Source organism: Maniola jurtina, chromosome 4, assembly GCF_905333055.1.
Source record: "Maniola jurtina chromosome 4, ilManJurt1.1, whole genome shotgun sequence".
Classification (NCBI taxonomy): Eukaryota; Metazoa; Arthropoda; class Insecta; order Lepidoptera; family Nymphalidae; genus Maniola; species Maniola jurtina.
Genome location: NC_060032.1, coordinates 7,580,273 through 7,598,862, shown reverse-complemented (window position 1 = coordinate 7,598,862; position 18,590 = coordinate 7,580,273). Strand labels below are relative to the sequence as shown.

Genomic DNA, 18,590 nt, shown 5'->3' with positions numbered 1-18,590 from the left:
AGCAATAGATGATTATTCTACCTTTCTGAAGACATATGGTAGGAGCAGGACAGTCCGCAGTTAGTCGTATAATAACAAGACAAGAACTTGCTAATGGGCATACAAGGTGGGCATATAGCAGAATAATCGTGTTTGAACTTATACTTTGTTTCAGTAACTTTCGATGCTTTTTAATACCTGTGTTAAAACTTTTAGTTTAAAAAAAGTTTTACTTTTTAACTTATATAATACGAGCTAATGGTAGAAAGGTACCATATCCCTTCCAAGTTAGCCCGCGCTTCCATTTTAGACTGCATCATCACTTACCATCAGTTGAGATTGCAGGCAAGAGCTATCTTGTTACGGAATAAATGAATAAAAAGGGTAGAAACTAATTTTGCGAAAAGCTGATTTATATACAAATTCTTTGCAGTGAATGCCCCGTTTCTTCGTTTCTTGCAATCGTTGGTGATGCTAGTTTCTTTTGTTCAGGCATCAGCGCATAATAATTTCTCGGAATCAACTGATGAATTTAGATTTAGTGTTGAGATTTATATAAGTTGTCTTATCTTGTGCCGTTTCACGCTTCTAAAGATAATTTCAGTGTTACCAAAGTCCTGAACTTGTCCAAGAAAATATAATGTGTGAGTCCTACTTTTGTATTTATTACTGGATCATGTCCGCGAGTTCGTTCGCGTGAATTTAGGTGTTTTTTTAAATCCCGTGTCATGTCTTTAAAAAACAAAAATACCCTATATTCGTTTCCAAGATGCGAGCTATCTCTGCACCAAACAGTTCATGCTTGCGACTTATTTCACGTAGAAGGTTTTACGAAAATCTCTTTGATTATTTGCGACTTCGTTCGAGTGGATTTAGGTGTATTTTTCCCGTGCCATCTCTGATTTTCCGGACTGACTTTTCTGATTCTCTGACTTAATGCCTGGGATGTGAGCTATATCTGTAGTGTGTACTATACCAAATAGATAATGCCCGCAACTTCTTCCATACACCTTAATTACGGTTTTACAAAAATGCAGTGGGAGATTTTTTATTTCCATGTCCCGTCCCCGGGATGCAAGCTATTTCTGTATCAAATTCCGTCAAAATCGGTTGAACAGATAGGCCGTGAAAAGATAGCAGACAGACACAGACTTTGCATTTATAATATTAAGTATGGATAGTATGGTTTTTTTTGGGTTGTGCCTTTGCAACTTTTGCGGGTCTGACTTTGACCCCTTGCGGGTCTTGCAAGCCTAGCGTTCCTGTATAAGCATTGAGAATTGAGATGCAAAATAAAAAAATACGATAAGAAAACGAAGGTCACAAATAACCGGATGTGATATAAATTGTCTATTAATAGACGGCAGTAATTGTACTATCCAAATTCTATCTACCTATTAAAATATTGACGTAGTTCTTATTTAAAAAGAGGCGACTTAATTTAACACTATTTTAATAAAATCAGTAACATTATCCTCGTCATTAAATATACTCATACCTACCAATTGTGTTTTTGGTAAATCTATTGTAGTAAAAACGTTAATCTTTTCCTTGGGATTTTCCAAATCCTGTTCACGTGATGACGTTGTAACTTGTAAGTAACCAGTTGCGTAACAACTTGGTAACAATGCCGATTCGCTTTAGATATTTATTATTCGTCAATCATATCAATCAGTATGTAAATTAAGATAGATTGAATTTATGTTCGGAATAATAACTGTACGTATGCAAGATCTCTTTTTTTTCTATTATTGTTCACAACCTTTAATTTACATTAATTATACATACACACGAGATAGCCATCCTCTGTAAACTATGAAAGAGTATGTGTGGAGTTTGTTTTAAACTCTTACATATTGAATTGTATTGAGAACTAGATAAGGGACGCGACTTCGTCCGCGTGGATTTAGGTTTCTGTAAATCTCTTTGGAACTCTTTGAATTTCGGGTATAAAAAGTAAGTAGGTAGTATATGTCCGTCTCCATCTATCTCTGTAACCTGTAGATGATTCCTGCAACTTAATCCACGTCGAATCCACGTGGATAAAGTTGCAGGAATAATCTTTCTTTTAAAATCCCGGGTAACTTTGTTTTCGCGGGATTAAAAGTAGCCTATGTTCTCCGGGATACAAGCTATCTCTGTAACAAATTTCGTCCAATCGGTTAAACGGAAAAGCCAGCAGACAGACAGACAGAGATTCTTAGTTAGACACATTTTCGCATTTACAATACTAATATGGAATTGGAAATATGGATAGTTCGCTTTAAATATCGACTAGTTTTGGTGCAGTGTGCTTATAGAATTTCACAAGCGACCGAACCATTTCGCTATTTCGCCATTTTGTAGGATGTATCCAGGGAAAACAGGACTGACACTAGTCCAAATACAAATCAAATTATTACTTGACACAAACAGAGTGAACCAGAGTGAGTGAGCTCTCGGTTTGATCCTTAATTGACATCTGTCCAATATTGGGTAGGTATTTCAGCACTACATAGCCGACGTGAATCAAAGATTTTAAAATATACAGTATGTATTATATATTTATTAAAAATCCTTTGCCCGCTGCCACGACGAGACGGCTCATATTGTCACATATCCAGTCATTTCATAACTTACAGTGTAGATGAAGCCCTGGGGATTTGTCAGAGTGAACTAGAGTGAGACAACTCTCAGTTACATCCTGAGTTTACGATATGTCAAATAATAGGGCTATGGTGACGTGAAATCAAAGAAAATAGGGCTACTTTAGGGCTGCCTGCATCAGACGTACTAAAATTTGAATCTTAACAATGGCGTTGAACCCTCGACGTTTTGTTAGAAGTTCCCTAACTGACGTTGACTGTGGTTTTGTTAAGTACCTATAAGATTCTTAGCGGTCGTGAACTTTAACACTAAGTTACACACACACTAAGGACTTGCGAGTTTTACTTGCAATTGACACTTTATCTGGGCTTATAGAAGTGGTCGGCCTTGGGCTCGGGTCATAAAACCGGGGAAGTCAGTGAATGACGCTAGCCTCATATTGTGTACCTACTTAAATAGTGTCATATTTCGCGCGAAACATGCATCTGTGATCGAGTATTCGTACCTATTATTTAACGCTTGCATCATCTAATTCTAAGTGATTTGTTTGCAAAGTGCCTAGGTACGCAGTTAGGTACTTCTGATATGATATTACGACATTATACGAGTTCATGTTTTGATGGTAATAAGTTATAAATTATGACTAACTGTTTAAAAAACTTCGAATTCAAGCTTTGTAGGTTTCAAGAAATATCGAAACAAAAGATTTGTTTGTTATCGATATACTCTGAAACTACTGAACATATTAATAATTCTTTCACCATTAGAAAGCTACTTTAGTAGCATAGATTATATTTTATTTCAGTACCTAATAATAAGATTTCAGTCTGAAATGCTTATTAATTTTGTAAAACAAGGCAGGAGAAAAAGCACTTCCGAGCTGTTTTATCCGCGTGCTGACTAAAGGGTCAGTCGTACATAAAGACGTCCTGAAATTATAAAATAATATATTTTGATCAGAAGTAGGTATTAGGTACTTTTTGATCGCCAGCTCCTCAATACATCCACGCCAAATGCGCCACTCAATGATTTCTATAAATAAACCACACCTTTACTTAAACTTTATTCACAATATAATTATGGAAACCTTATTCTGTTGGTAGGTACCTAATGTATAGAAAAATCAAGATCCAAATCTACCTATTTCATGTAAGATAACAACTAATATGTCTATGACTGCCACCGGTGCGGAAAGAAGAATCTACTGAGAAGAGCCGGCAGGAAACTCAGCAGAACTGCTCTTCTCAAATCATAAAAAAGTTACAATATGTTCAAAGCTCAGCAGATTGCTTACACGCACCTTTGTCAATAAGGAATTCATTAATTGTATAATAGCCTCGACTTAAAAGATTCATAATATATGTATTTAAATAATAATTATGTATCTGTACACATTGTGCCGGTGTCGGATGCACGCCAATGATTGGTGGCTGGATCCCAACTGCAACCCGGCGCGGGTCAAAGACCGGTTCGCCTTTCGGAAATTCGCAAGATGCATGAGGCCGGCGGACGAGCAGAATGACCTCATCGTGGATCTCTTTTTGTTATAGCCCTGCCTTTAATTTTTGTTTTATTTATTAAAAAGTTTACATTTTCTAAGAGGCCGCTCCGTTTCTCTGACTATAGTTTTTATAAACTTTAGTCTGTGCCTGCATCATTATAAAATTTCATATTATACTTACAGCGTATTTGATAAATCATAAATAACGACTTAATAAGGTTGTACCGTATAGTTAGTGCCGTAGATTTTTTCAACCTGAAAAACATTCAAACAGTCCTTCGTGTTCACAAAAGTTTTTTACGAGTTCATTTCTGTTGCTGATTGCAGCAAGCTATTGGAGTTTCAAACAAATTCTGATGTCTCCCACGAGTTGATATCACGCTACGAGGCTCATTATTTTATTTGGTGCATGTAAACATCAAAAACAGATACACCCGCAAAGTGCCGCGCGGAGGCAGCGTGGCCGTAACGCTGCAACCGCGCTGCCTCCGCGCGGTCCCTTTGCGGCAAAGAAGGCAGCCTAATAGTTCTCTTAATAAGTCATGCAATCACGAGTAGAATATATTTTTTAGCCATTATTACATTCAGTCGTGATTGCATTTTGGCTGTCTCGATGATGATAATAATGAGGGCGAACAGAGCCGCAGGCATCAACTTTTATGTATACTTTGTAATTTCGTAAAGCTCTCATATAATAAACTTCCTTTCACAGAGAAGTTAAAAGAAAATAATATACTGTCAGAGACAGACTAATCTCAAAATAATTGCCCCCAAGTTACCGGAGTCGTCTCACGTCATGAACATTTGCACCGAGGAGCAAAAAACTGCTGAGCGGAGACTACAAAGTGCACCGCACTGCGTCTGCATTCGGCTTTTTTATACCTTTTTCCCCCTTTACTCGTCCACGATGCTATGGATTTCCGTCGGCAAAACCGCGTGCGTGTACCTCAACTCGTTTCAATAATTTTTCTTCGAATCTTCATTGTTGCGGAAAAATAATGAACAATGACACACAGTTATGTCGAACAGTGAGTAGTACTATAAGTACTATAACAACTCTGAACATAGTACAATAAAATCGGGCAAAGGAAAATAAATTCCACCATCGTTTCTAAATAATTACGAAACGGAGTCATAATAATACTATTATGAGTTCTGAGGTAAAGGCAATTGCGGTAGATGCACCGTTTTTATTATGGTTTGTAGGACTGAACGCACACTTTTTTACGAGAAGAATAAAAATTTCAATAAAATATGAATTCAAAACGTGTATGCATGTAGCGTGAATCATTGCTTTGTAACAGATATTAAAATATTTGCAACGCTCTCCCAGGGACGCGAATACCGTAAACATACGAAATACTTTATAAATATTTTTTCTCAGAAGCTTATATTGAACTACGCTTCGTAGGAACGTACGATGCGACTTAGATAATGCGATTCGAAAGTTCCATTAGCTCGGAAGAGCAACACAGTATAACGCCCGGTACAGTTATCAGCATAATATCTTTGCAAGTAAGCGAATATTACCGGTGAATCTACCCAATGGATATTCACCAGGTCGCGCTCTGCCGCCGGTTCTCGGAAACAATCCCCACGCGGCCTTGCGATGAAACATCGCGCAAATGTTTGTTTAACTTTCAAACGATTCAAAAACGGCTACCGCAAAATTTTACTGTTCGCGGGAATCGTTGGCTTCTCGTGACGTTTTGTTTGCGCAAGCTTTATTCCCTGAACGATTTACAGCTGTTACGAGTGGTGCGGGCTCGAACCGAATTATGGGGATCTAATATTTAGCAAGCAATTTTACTCGAATGAGTCGTGCAGTCGCAAATGTCATTGAAGCCTCCGAGAAATACTATTTCCTCGTTTGTGAGAGTTTAATAATGTAATCCCCGTTTCGCGGAACCCTTGTCATCGGCAGCTGCGAGTGCATTGCGCCACCGCATGCGACGCAGGGTCCACCGTCTGTCTCACCGCAGCCGACTCTGTGAATAATGCTCCATTAGTTGTTCATTCGAAATTCTCTATGTGTTTAAATAATAACTGTTTTCTCTGCTATTATAAAACTGCTAAACCTATCTATTCCCCCTACTTTTTTTTTACTGGACTGATCTCGTTAACAATCAGTTTTATTTCCGCGGTTAGAAAACATACAATCAGTCCAGATTTACCTAAAAAATAAAAAAAAATTGACCTTTCATACAAAAATTATAGCTCGTGTCACTCGTATGATGTAAGGATTCTAACGATACCCCATACATACAAATCTGTTCAGGCATATAGAAATTATAGTGGAATATAAAACTCACGTGCATGCATACATGCATTGGTATATGTACCCTGAAAACAGTAGACTTCTTTTTTTCGCGTCGTGAATAGTTAAACTCGGGCGAAAATGAGATCAAGAGCCTAATGGTGTTTATGAAGTTAATCTAAATGCAATTGAAAATGGAGTCTGGATTTATTTGTGTTAATGATTCTACGATTCGGGAATTTCTCTCGAAATGCGAATTGTGCTAGAAGCGACATCGAACTTTGTAGGTACCAATCTAACTTAGACGACGTTACTTGCAAGTTAATACGTTCAAATAACCATAGTTATCGCGATTGCAAAATGCAAACATCTAAGAACGCACGCTATCTCATTTCAATGAATGATTATTATGGCACAGTTTTATCAATACGATCTTTATCTGTTTTAATGTAAATTGTTCTTCTAACTAATCCATTAGCTGATACCAAATCGTACATAAAATTAGCACGTACCTACGGGCAGGTACAAAGGTACGCAGCATCAAGCGTACCTTTACTACCCGACTGCGGCGAAGCCCAAAGGAGGGTTATGTGGTTGATAGGTGCTAGATGATGCCCGCGATTTTCTCCGCGTGGATTTAGGTTTTTAAAAAACCCAGGAAACTCTTTGGTATTCCGGGATAAAAGTAGCCTATTATATTCGTATATAGGGGACTAGAGGATGCCCGCGACTTCGTCCGCGTGGATTTAGGTTTTTAAAGATATCGTGGGAACTGTTTGATTTTCCGGGATAGTAAGTTGCCTATGTCAATTAGAGGAACGTAAGCTACCTTGGTACCAAATTTCATACAAATCGGTTCAGCGGATGGGTCTTTAGGAATCCCATGGGAATTCTTTGACTTTTCGGGATAAAAAGTAGCCTATGTCCGTCCCCGGGATATAAGCTGACCCTGTACCAAATTTCGTCGCAATTGGTTAAACTGATGGGCCGTGAAAAGGTAGCAGACAGACAGACAGACAGATAGACAGACAGACAGACAGACGGACACACTTTCGCATTTATAATATTAGTATGGATACAAGCTATCTCTGTACAAAAAAGATGATGCTTGCAACTTCATCCACGTGGTGTTAGGTTTTTAACACAATTATTTTAGAAAGAACAATGTTATTTGATGTCAAATACCCAAGTCCTAACTAACATCTGAGCTGAACTGATAACTATGCAAACATGATTTGCGAAGATTTGCGTTTGCGTACACAAAGCTTATATCCCAAATTCCTAAAACTGCGTATCCACTGTGTTTGCTCGTCAATACGCTCCGCGATTCTACAGCTGCTTGTATATACAGCGTGTTTGATAAATCATCTATCGTAATTTGATGTATGTTGTACCAAATAGTTTAGTGCCATAGATTCTTTCGTTGTCTCTGCTCGTTGACAAACGTTAAAACGGTCCTTCGAGTTCAAGGAAGTTTCTTGGGATCATTTTTCTTTTATTGAAAAATCTTTATTTTTCTCTGTACATTGCCGTAAAACTAAAGAACGTTAACAACTACATTAGTTACAAACCAGAACTAAATGCCTCTTCCCTACGGGAGGGTTTGCCCATAATCATCACGTTAGGCAGACACCCGGGGTGGTGATCGCAGCAGATGGTAAGTAGTAGAAGCACAGAGAACGCTGCTGCCCGTTCTCCGTTATACATATTCCCTTAGTAATTGCCTCGCACGACACGGGAAGTGGAGTTGATGACGACAATGATCTGTCATCACCCCACGGCACATTTCGATTTGCAAACGTTTAATGTTTTAACTTTTTCAGGTTCAAAGATGGCGTGGCATACCCATGGTCGGCGGGCGTGTCGAACCTCATCCTGTACCCAGAGGCAGCTAACCAGACGCTGTACACGCGGCGAGCAGCTCACACCGACTCCGGCAACTACACGTGCAGGCTCAGCAACGAAACACACAGCGAGACGCATACAGTCAGACTTGATATTTTAGGTAATCAACTTATCCTCTTAATATTTTTGATTCAGATACAAATTACCCCTTGACTGCCATCTAGTCTGGTGGTAAGTGATGATGCAGTCTAAGGTGGAAGCGGGCTAATCTGGAAGGGATATGACAGTTTTTATTAAAACCCATACCCCTTTGCTTTCTGCACGGCATCGTACCGGAACGCTAAATCGCTTGGTGGCACGGCTTTACCGGTAGAGTGGTAACTAGCCACGGCCGAAGCGCTTCCTACCAGACCAGAAATAGAAATTATAAAATTCTAAACCCACATTAATCTAAAACTTAACTAACAATACAATTAAAAAAATCCATTGGTTTACCATCTCCAGTGATATCTTGTTTGAAATCATTATTTACAATTTTTCTGAGAAAAAAAACTCTGTCTCTCTTGTAACGGATCACTGAATTGGATAGTGTCATGCGATCACGTCGAGCTTCAAGAGTCGAGACGTGTCTATTATCCGGACTTTTTAAGTACAAAAGAAAGTTTGGTTTTAAATTGCAACTTTCACTTCGAGGAAATGGCGCGAAATGATGATATTCGTGTATTTTGTAGCAACAGCTGGCAAACGAACAGACAGGACGTCTGACAGGTAAATTAATGGTAAATTAGTTTACCAGTTGTCCATGGGCACCACAAGAGGATTTTTTAATAAGTTGGCAACTTTGAAGACCATAATATTTACCATCATCATTATCAACCCATCACTGGCTCCATACATGCATGGGTCTCCTCTCGGTAAGAGAAGGCCATAGTCCACTACGCTGGCCAAGTGCGGATTGGCAGACTAATCTAGATACATATTTAAAATATAAAAATATCTTTTTCAGAACCCAAAACAAGCAAAAAAAAAATAGTATGGAAAAGTCTGCTTTTGTTTGCCGACTACACAAATATAACCAACATTCATCAAAACATTGCACTCACTATAATTGAATCTTTTCTAAAAAAATCCAATAATTTTTTCAACAGAAAAGCCCGCGGATGCACCGAAAACAATGTTCATTTCAAAGGATCAGTGGGTGGAGGAAGGGAGCGAACTACGGCTCTTCTGCGAAGCGCTTATTGGTGAGTGACCGTCACTTTCTCGCAATCACAATTCTGAAATGAAATATGAAATCTTACACAACGCGCGACGGAAACCTTTCCAACGCGGCTGCTAGAAGCTGCAATATAATCACTACCCATGTTATTGGTTTGTCCTTTAATCACACCGCAACGGAGCAACGGGTGAACGTGATTTGTAACATGGATATCGATATAGACTTGGAGAGTGAGAAAGGCTACTTTTATTTTAGAAAATAAGGATTTTCTAGAAACCTTAATCCACGCGGATGAAAACGTAATCATCAATTGTTCAACAATAGTAATAGTTGTAATACTTACAAACTTCCAACGCAACCTACGCGACCTTTGAGCCATCGGAGCGCGTCTTTAGCGTCATTATTGTGTTCACGGCTTACTTTACCTGGTTTTACAAATCGTGCACGCGTACGCGCGCTTTCAATGCGACGTCATTTAGTTTCCGTCGCGCTTAGCGTAGGTGCAAGCCTTAAAATAATACACTCTCGCAACTATTAATTGAACCAAAACGATCTCGAATGTTGCCAGCGATTTCTAAGAAATTAGCTGTTATTATTTTTAGTAACAGTAGGTACTGCATCTTGTCATGTTTTCAATTACATCTGATTTCATTATTTGTCTAAAAACAAAGTGTTCTCTGACACATATTACCTACTTGTAGGAATATGGATGTATCTTAGGAATCTGTACTCTTAATAAAATCCAAACTGGACGATTTCTGGACATTAATTTACGAAAACTTTAATGGCGTACTATCGATATAGATCTCCGAAAACAAAGAAGAAATTTAAAAACCTAAATCTGCGCGGAAGGAGTTGTGGAAATAAGCTAGTTTTTGATTAACAAATAAAATCTCCATTGTTTTACATATAGCATAATATAGCAACCTAGATATATTGTGTATTGACTGACTATACCCACGTGCTGATTTTCAGCTTATACTCACACTAACAAACCAAAAGTGCGCGTTCGTTACGCTTACCTACATATTATTTCATAGCCTTTCTATTTCCTTTTCACCAGGACGGTTGTACTTAGCAGACGCTAGAAGTGACCTGCGCTGGTGGAAGGTGTGGCCGAACGGTACTGAGGGCGATCTTTTACCCACACAGATTGAGATTAAAACTACAAGGTGAGTGTACCCCTTATTTAGAACTCTGTAGCGTCAACAAATACGAGTATGGAGTTACGATATCCCGTGTATTCTCATCCCGTGGGGGATGCAGGATGCGAATCACCGAGAAGTTTGATATGAGTATTTTCCTATAGCCACGAAATAATAGTCTATTACAAAATCCATACAGTTCCACCAGGAAACAAACAATAAATTCGCTATTGTCGTAAATAATAATGGATCGCATGAAATTTCCGGCGAAGTTCGTGTGTAATGTCATCTTGATTAGAGGTTATTATGCCTTGTATCCATTAACCAAATTGCCCGTGCTTCTGCTAAGTCGAAATTAGGTATTCCGGGTATTAGCGTTGTTGGGCAAAAGGTCGGGTTGAATTACGGCTTACTCGAGCATTCATTTTTTTCTATTAAGATAATTGGTTTGTTGATATTAAGTTAATATTTATTGTCGTCGTCTTTTGCTCAATCGATGGACTTACGTATGTCATTATTTTATAACTATTATACCCTGTTCGCGAAAAGAAGGCTCTATATAGCGCTCTCTCTTACGCAACCCCATACAAATGATAAGGACAAAAATCTCAGGGGGCGCTAACCATTTTAAGCCACCAACCAATTATTTAGAACGAAACTATGTTTTCTAATTGAATTTCGAATGTTTTTTGAAAACATTTTCGAATTGAATTTCGAATGTTTTTTGAAACCATGTTTGTGATTGGTTGGTGACTCAAAATGGCTAACGCCCACTGAGATTTTTGCCTCTATCATTTGTATGGGAGAGCTCTACCTATACTAACTTCTTTCCGCGGAGATAGTATAGTAGATACCTACTTTATTTCATATTATGACAATAAAAGAACCAGAGTCGCGTTTTTTCTGTCCGTAACATAATAATAAAACAATATTTTAAACTAGTTCCAAGTTTTTATCTTTCATTTAACAATATTTTTTTAATAAATCCTGTAAAGACTGTTAGAGCTATGTATATTTATACATTTCTAGCATTGAGTCCTAAAAACTGGCACTAGTTAACATGACTGTGGGGCTGACCGCTTGATGCCCTGGTATCATACAACATTGTCTCCTTTGCAGGGACGACGTGGAGGACATCATCGGCTCGTACCTGAGTATAAAGAGCGTGTCTGCGCAGGACTACGGCGCGTACGTGTGCGTGGTGCGCAGCAATGACGTCATCTCGCGGAACTACGTCACCGTGCACTATAGGGGTAAGTCATGTCAATTAATTAACCTACTAGCTAGCTGATGCCCGCGACTTCGTTCCCGCGGATATAGGCTTCTCAAAATCCCGTGGGAACTCATTGCTTGTCCGGGATAAAAGGTAGCCTATGTGTTAATCTAGTGTATAATCTATCTCCATTCCAAATTTCAACCAAATCCGTCCTCTAGTTTTTGCGTAAAAGAGTAACAAACATCCATACATGCCTATAACATACAAACTTTCGCGTTTATAATATTAGTAGAATGCTAAACCTTGTTCTTGTCTAGTAATGGCATTACCTATGCCATAGATGTGTTACGTTAATATTATCTTTCTTTGAAATCTTCTATCTTTATAATATTTCTTTAATGTTTGTTACAGCTAACGGTCAAAGCGGCGACGGCGCTTGGTGCGCGGGCGGCGAGGTGCCGTGGCGCGCGCTGGCGCTGGGCGGCGCGGCGGGCGCCATGCTGCTGCTGTCGCTGGTCGTGTTCCACAAGCACTGCACGCCGCGCCTGCTGCTCGCCGCCCGCCATGCGCGCGCGCGCGCCGCCACGGCCGCACATCGCGCGAGAGGTACGACAATCGCAATACCAGTAGTTCTTTATAAGTAAAGAAGCTAACATTTAGTTTATGTAAGCCAGACTAGTTTCGAACCCTTCCAGTCCTTTTTGATCCCGGTCCCGGATGTTCGAAACTAGTCGGGCTTACATCAACTAAATACGTGAGTATAGCCGTTACATTCTATATGTATATTGGAAATCGATCTTTCAAACAAGTAGTCCAATCTGAAGTTGCGACACGGCTTTTTGTGCAGGTCATAGACTAAAGATTAAACACATAAACTCGGCTGAGACCTAATTATGTACAATGCGCAGACATACGCCCTGTTCAGGTTGTTCTTGTTTTGCACGCACTATAGGTTTGATTGAATCGCACATTGAAAACTAAACTACCCTATCCAAGACCTAGATTTTTCGAGATTTGTATTTACCAACGACAAAATGTGACATTAGTAGTTACCCTGACATGGTTGGATCTCAATCAAAACTATATCTATCAGATCTATATAAAAACTGTTTCAACTCAAAAATACTTTTTCTAAAACTAAGGAAAACTAATATTCTAAAAAAAGATTAAGAGACGATATTAAGAAGGTATTTTGAAGATACAAACTATAAAGCATGGTTACTTCAGTTTTATTTCCGTCCAGATAGTAATTTGAGTTAATATTTTTGAGATGAAACACTTTTGATCTAAGCTTGCCTATGGTCGCCTACTTTTGATAGAAGAGAAAGATTTTATTAAAAGCTTTTGTTGCAGTTTTGGAAAAAGAATTTGACGTGCTAGTATGTTGGACATCGGTGGACGGGGAGCTAGTGCGCGGCGCACTGCTGCCCACGCTGTCACTGAAGTACAAGTACCGCGTTCACACCGTCATACTGTCCACGCAGCCCGACAACTGTGAGTATGCGCCCTGCCACAATAGAGCTTGATAGATGGACAGACACACACTTGTGCCTCCAACGCCTCGATGGCAATCGACGACCTGTCGCCAATGCATGGAATCAATCATCATTATTGCTCAATGTGGTTCTTTTATAATGAAATAAACTTTTACTTCAGAAAAAACAGATAGTTGTTTTATACTATTTTTTACTGAAGTTAAGGTTTTTTTTAAATTAACATTATTCAATTTTTCATCGATTTTTTAATCATATTTGATGTTTTTGACGTAGAGAGACGTTAGAGACGTAGCTTAATTATATGAATTTGTATCGGCAGGGTACAGCGAGTTGGTGGGTGAGGTTTCGCGCTGCCGGTCCGTGGTAGCTGTGCTGTCGCCCGCGCAGTACTCGCCGCCGCAGCTGCTCACGGCGTTGCGCCAGCTCAGCGCGCTGGCCGTGCCGCCGGTCGTCGTCTTACTGCAGGTATTTACTACTTGGCTCGCTCTGGCGTGCAGCTCACAGAGACGTACAAGCACTGCTTACCCTAGTTGAAATAGCTCAATGCTTCATTATGATAGGCCACTAAATAGATGCGTAACTACCTAATGCCTGTCGTGGTTTCGAACCCTGTACACCACTCATTTTTTCATCAGTGTTTTGATAGATTATGTTGGTTCGCAGGATCTCCCGAAGCTGAAGCGCGAGGCGAAGGACGCGGGGTCGCGGCTGGTGGAGGTGCTGCGGCGCACACGGCTGGTGGCGTGGCGCCACGTGCACGAGCGCGCCTTCTGGACCGCGCTGCGCCTCGCGCTGCCGCTGCCGCCGCCGCCGCCGCACCAGCCCGCTAGAGAGGTACACACTTCATTCGGGGAGTTAGACAATTTTGGGATACATAAAAACTTCAAGGTCGCCTCAACGACATGCTAATGTAATATTTACTTCCTTTGTTCCTTAAAAAAAATAAAAAAAAAAAATAAGGATCAATTTTGATACACGCATGGTAGCGCATTCAAATAGTTGCTATAGCGACGAGTAACAGAAAGTTAGGTGTTTGAAAGTGTTACTTATTTGCGATAACATTACACATTTCAGCATACCTTCTTAGCGATATTGAAAAAGTAACCTTTGTTGTAGAATTGTGTGACAATTTTTTTAAATGTGGATGTTTGTTACAGGATAAATTAAGCACCATCGAGACTGAGGAGAGTAAAAACTCTCGTTCGGGAAGTTTAACCGCGCTCGTGTGAAACACTCGGCGCTTGTGACGTTTGGTGTTACGGACACTCGCACAGCTCTGCAAAGCAACGAGGCAGTTACATATTGTGTATAAAGTAGTGATAGTGTGAGCGGGAAGGCCGCGGGACTTGTATGGACATCTGTGCCGCTAAAAAGTATCAAGACTGTGAGTAGATTATTAAAAAGTACATATTCTGATCACATTTAAAAGGTATTGTAATTAGACGTAGGTAAACTCGAAATCTGTATACAGTTTTCTAAAGATCTCAGTATCTCTGTTTCTGAAGCTACTTACGAACTTTTTTCGTTTCTCTTTCTTGTGCCAAAGGGAAATTTGCGAACATGACAATTAATTAATATTTAAATGTTTGGTTGTATTCTATTTATTTTATTTATATTTAGCGATTGTGAGCTTTCGTAAAAAATGAGTATTAAAAGTATTATTTTCTAAGTGTTCTCTTTACTATTCTGTTAATCTTTCCTTTATTCCTACTTTACTTTAAAAACTACGAATTACAACAAAACGTGACGGTTTACAGGTCTGTGATAATCTAAAATGTGGGATGTGTAGAATAGACAGCAGTGTGGAAAGTACCTAAAAATATAAATCTTAATAAATACCGAATTAACTTGACACGCTGTTGTTTTGTTAACTGTTTCATACTTATAAGAAAATAAGTATTGATGTAAATTGTTACATAGTCTCCTCACTATTGTATTGTGTACACCTAAGTATTTAAACCCGAAGAAGTGTAATTTATCTTTTGTAGTATGATATACTCATTACATTCCAAATTTATTTTCTCTATGATGATAGCGTTAAGTTGGTATAAAATTGTAAAAAAATGCGAACAGAAAAATAAAGCAATTAAACATATTATATTGTTGTTTTATATTATTATTTTTTGCCCTCAATTGCACCTGGGATGGTTGACAAAATTTAAAAAATTCAAAAAATGTACTTACCTATACAATTTTTTTAAATGCATGCTGCATAATATAAAGAACAAAATCCCTACTTAAATCGACCTTCATTCGTATTTTATCCAATAAAAAGATTAATTTATCAATCAGTTAACCCGCCCCAGCTTAGTTTCAATGGAATTTCTCAAAATCCTTTCTTCGAATAACTATCGAGAGACTACCTGCATAATCGCAAGTTTCCCGACCCAGCAAGCTATTGTAGTACGTTTATGTCAGGCACTCGAGTTCTCCTTTTATAAGTCCATACATAAACGGGCAATGGGTTAGTGAAATTAAAAATTAAAGATGAAATGGAAAATTATTCAATTGCAGTAAAAATTGGAACAAGATGTGTCCAGTGATCTTACCGTGCTTTTGATGTGACAGTTGATACAGAGTTAAAATCAAGCGTGAGAACTCATTTTGTATTTACTTACTACATACGAATCGGCAGATTGCCTCCAGCGATATAATACGCCTGACCTTAATCGTAAGTAAAGAATAGGCTTAGAAAAAATAAAACTACCGCCATGCAAATATAAAAATTGTATTTCATTATAATAATTAACAAATTCTCACTGATTAAGCATTCAGGCACTAAGTACATCAAATTAACTATCACCATGCCTCATTAACATTAGGAATCATCATTCAGTAACTTTACCAACAATGTAAAGTTTTACAAATTCACTTATTTATATAGGTAACCAAAAAAAATCACAAAAAATTTAGCACTAATCACTAAGTACAATTATATAAGTAAAAATAATCATGATTGAGTGTTAAATTGAAAATAATTAAGTATTATCAAATTAAATTGAATTTATCTACTTAAAATTACGTACTAAGTACTAGCACCTTTGAGATTGAAAATGAATGCTCACTTGGCGCTCGTAAAACGTATTATATACCACGTCACATTGGATGTAAGAGAGGTCACTGGTCCCAAGTATAAAGCCTTGTCTAAAAAATATAGAGTACTTTGCTCAGACTTAAGTTTCGTGATCCAGATATATCAAGGATCTCGTTTTAACTGTGTCTTAAGTATGAGCAAAGTCAAAGTTCGCTCTATAGCTCTATATTCGTTTTTAATCTTCGTGTTTATTTTAAGTAAAAATCATAAAAATATATTTTAAAAAATCTGAATATCATAAAGAATTTTTCTTTATGATATTATAGAGAAAGTTCTTTATGATATCCATAAGTACGAAAATACTACAATGAGGAAAATTAATTTTATTTCTATTTAGATTGAATTTAAGCTTTCGTCTCCGCCAAATCAGCCTTCATTTAGAATTTTTGTATTTAGGAACAAATTTTTTTTTACTTTTGAGCAGTACAGAGCCTCAAAATCCTATCAATTGTGTTCACGGCACAAACATATCCTGTATAATAGTAATAATAATAATTTATCTCCTAATAATAACTACATTATCAATACAACACACTTCCTTTGTATAACTCACATTTATCTTTGTATATAGTTACATATAACAACTATTCTTAATTTATATAATATTAAGATCCAATCGTTATCATCATTTAGGAGATTTAATTAGTAAAATAATAAAATAAACTGATAAATAGTAATTCGGTTAAATTACTAGACTGTCTCAGAAAAAAATATTTTACCTGGAACCGCAAAACTCAGTTTGTATTGCTTTTCAAAACCCCTATTAATAATAAATAATTTACTTGGTATTTCTAAGGTAAATTAACGTTTTGGATGGACTTTTACAATTAGTGTGAAATATAAATATAGTATTCGATACTTTGAGACTATAATCTCAAGACTACGACTCAGATCACTCGATATTCGATAATATAGTAACTACAGATCCAATACCAGATCTTCTCCATCAAATAAAACCTCAGTCGGTTCCTTCCAATTCTTTAGAGTACTTCTTGTTGTATGCCTAGAAAAAGGAAAAGAAACTTGTATCACAAAATACAATGTACGAGTAGTACCAATGTTTTCGGAAAAAATTTAAAGTACAGGGATGGTTTCTTTTCTATTTCCGTTCCGTCACAAACGTGACGGAACGGAATCGTTTCCAAAAAGGAAGGAAGCATCTGTCAAAATTACACTAGCGAGCAAGTACACTAGCGACCCGTCCCAGCTTTGCACGGGTAGCTTATTACAATTAGATTATTATTTCGTAGGGATCTCTAATTTTTTTGAAAATAAAATGAAATTTGAAACTTACAAATTTTATCTCTTTATAATATTAGTATAGATATATCCCATACTAATGCAGGGTTGGCCGGATGTGCATAATGTCAAACAGAAAACATACAGAATGTAAAAATTGAAAAATGAAGGTAGGTTTCAAAATTTTCTTCTCACCTGCATGGCTACTCTAGCCAACGTCTCGGCCATGGCGCGACCGGTTTGGTCCACCATACTGCGCAGGAAACCTCCCTCCTTCTTCAGCAATATGTGTGGGTGGTCGAACTCCACCATTTGACCAGCATCCATTACCAAAACCTTTGAGAATTCACGACAGTTGTTTAGGTTATCCAAGTTATTTTTATGTCTGATTCAAGGCAAAGTAATAGAATATATTTTTTATTTAAATAAACTTCTACATGTGCTTTTGAATCGTCAATATAATTTACCACTGCCGAGAAGAACCAGCAAGAAACTCGGCGGTTGCTCCTTTCAAATGTTTAATTTACAATAATATTATGCCATACTGTATAAGCAATTACAACCCCACGCATTACTGGAGCGAGTCAACACGTACTTACCTTATCAGAGTCCATAACAGTATGTAGTCTATGTGCGATAGTAAGTACAGTGCAATCGGCAAACTTATTTCTTATTGTAGTTTGGATCAAGGCATCAGTTCTGCAAAGAAAATAAAAACATTGATCTTTTTAGCGACTCTTATTGCAACGCAATAAGAGTCGCAATAAGAGTTCAATTCAGTTCGCGCAGTACTGCAACGCAAGTTTAACAAACGCCTCTGTTTCTATCGCGTTAACTCTTCTCTTGTGAGATCGAAGATCCGCCGGCTGCTCCCGGCGTATTTCAGTGAGACCGGTCAGATATTAGTTAGTATGGATTAAGAACTATGAAAGGTTAAGATGTCGGCCTTCTGGTGGGGTTGAGGGTTCGATCTCAGGCACGCACTTCTAACATTTCGGAGTTATGTGCGTTTT

The 18,590-nt window shown here is 38.0% G+C and overlaps 2 protein-coding genes across 4 annotated transcripts in view; one reads left to right on the top strand and one right to left on the bottom strand.

The window, feature by feature from the left end:
• The window catches only part of LOC123864865, a 50,886-nt gene extending 35,544 nt beyond the window's left edge, over window positions 1-15,342 (top strand). Inside the window, exons 3-11 of the mRNA XM_045905578.1 lie at window positions 8,147-8,328; window positions 9,317-9,412; window positions 10,451-10,559; window positions 11,652-11,785; window positions 12,160-12,354; window positions 13,102-13,242; window positions 13,564-13,709; window positions 13,908-14,078; window positions 14,402-15,342. Of these exons, the coding sequence (XP_045761534.1) occupies window positions 8,147-8,328; window positions 9,317-9,412; window positions 10,451-10,559; window positions 11,652-11,785; window positions 12,160-12,354; window positions 13,102-13,242; window positions 13,564-13,709; window positions 13,908-14,078; window positions 14,402-14,473 (1,246 nt within the window). The 3' untranslated portion in view covers window positions 14,474-15,342. The remainder of the gene's footprint in view (window positions 1-8,146; window positions 8,329-9,316; window positions 9,413-10,450; window positions 10,560-11,651; window positions 11,786-12,159; window positions 12,355-13,101; window positions 13,243-13,563; window positions 13,710-13,907; window positions 14,079-14,401) is intronic.
• A 614-nt stretch (window positions 15,343-15,956) lies between these two features.
• The window catches only part of LOC123864864 (ATP-binding cassette subfamily C member 4-like), a 36,887-nt gene continuing 34,253 nt past the window's right edge, over window positions 15,957-18,590 (bottom strand). For all 3 annotated transcript variants that reach the window (XM_045905576.1, XM_045905575.1, XM_045905577.1), the window contains 3 exons: window positions 18,177-18,276; window positions 17,773-17,913; window positions 15,957-17,341 (listed from right to left, as the gene is read on the bottom strand). In XM_045905576.1, the coding sequence (XP_045761532.1) occupies window positions 17,297-17,341; window positions 17,773-17,913; window positions 18,177-18,276 (286 nt within the window). In that variant the 3' untranslated portion in view covers window positions 15,957-17,296. The remainder of the gene's footprint in view (window positions 17,342-17,772; window positions 17,914-18,176; window positions 18,277-18,590) is intronic.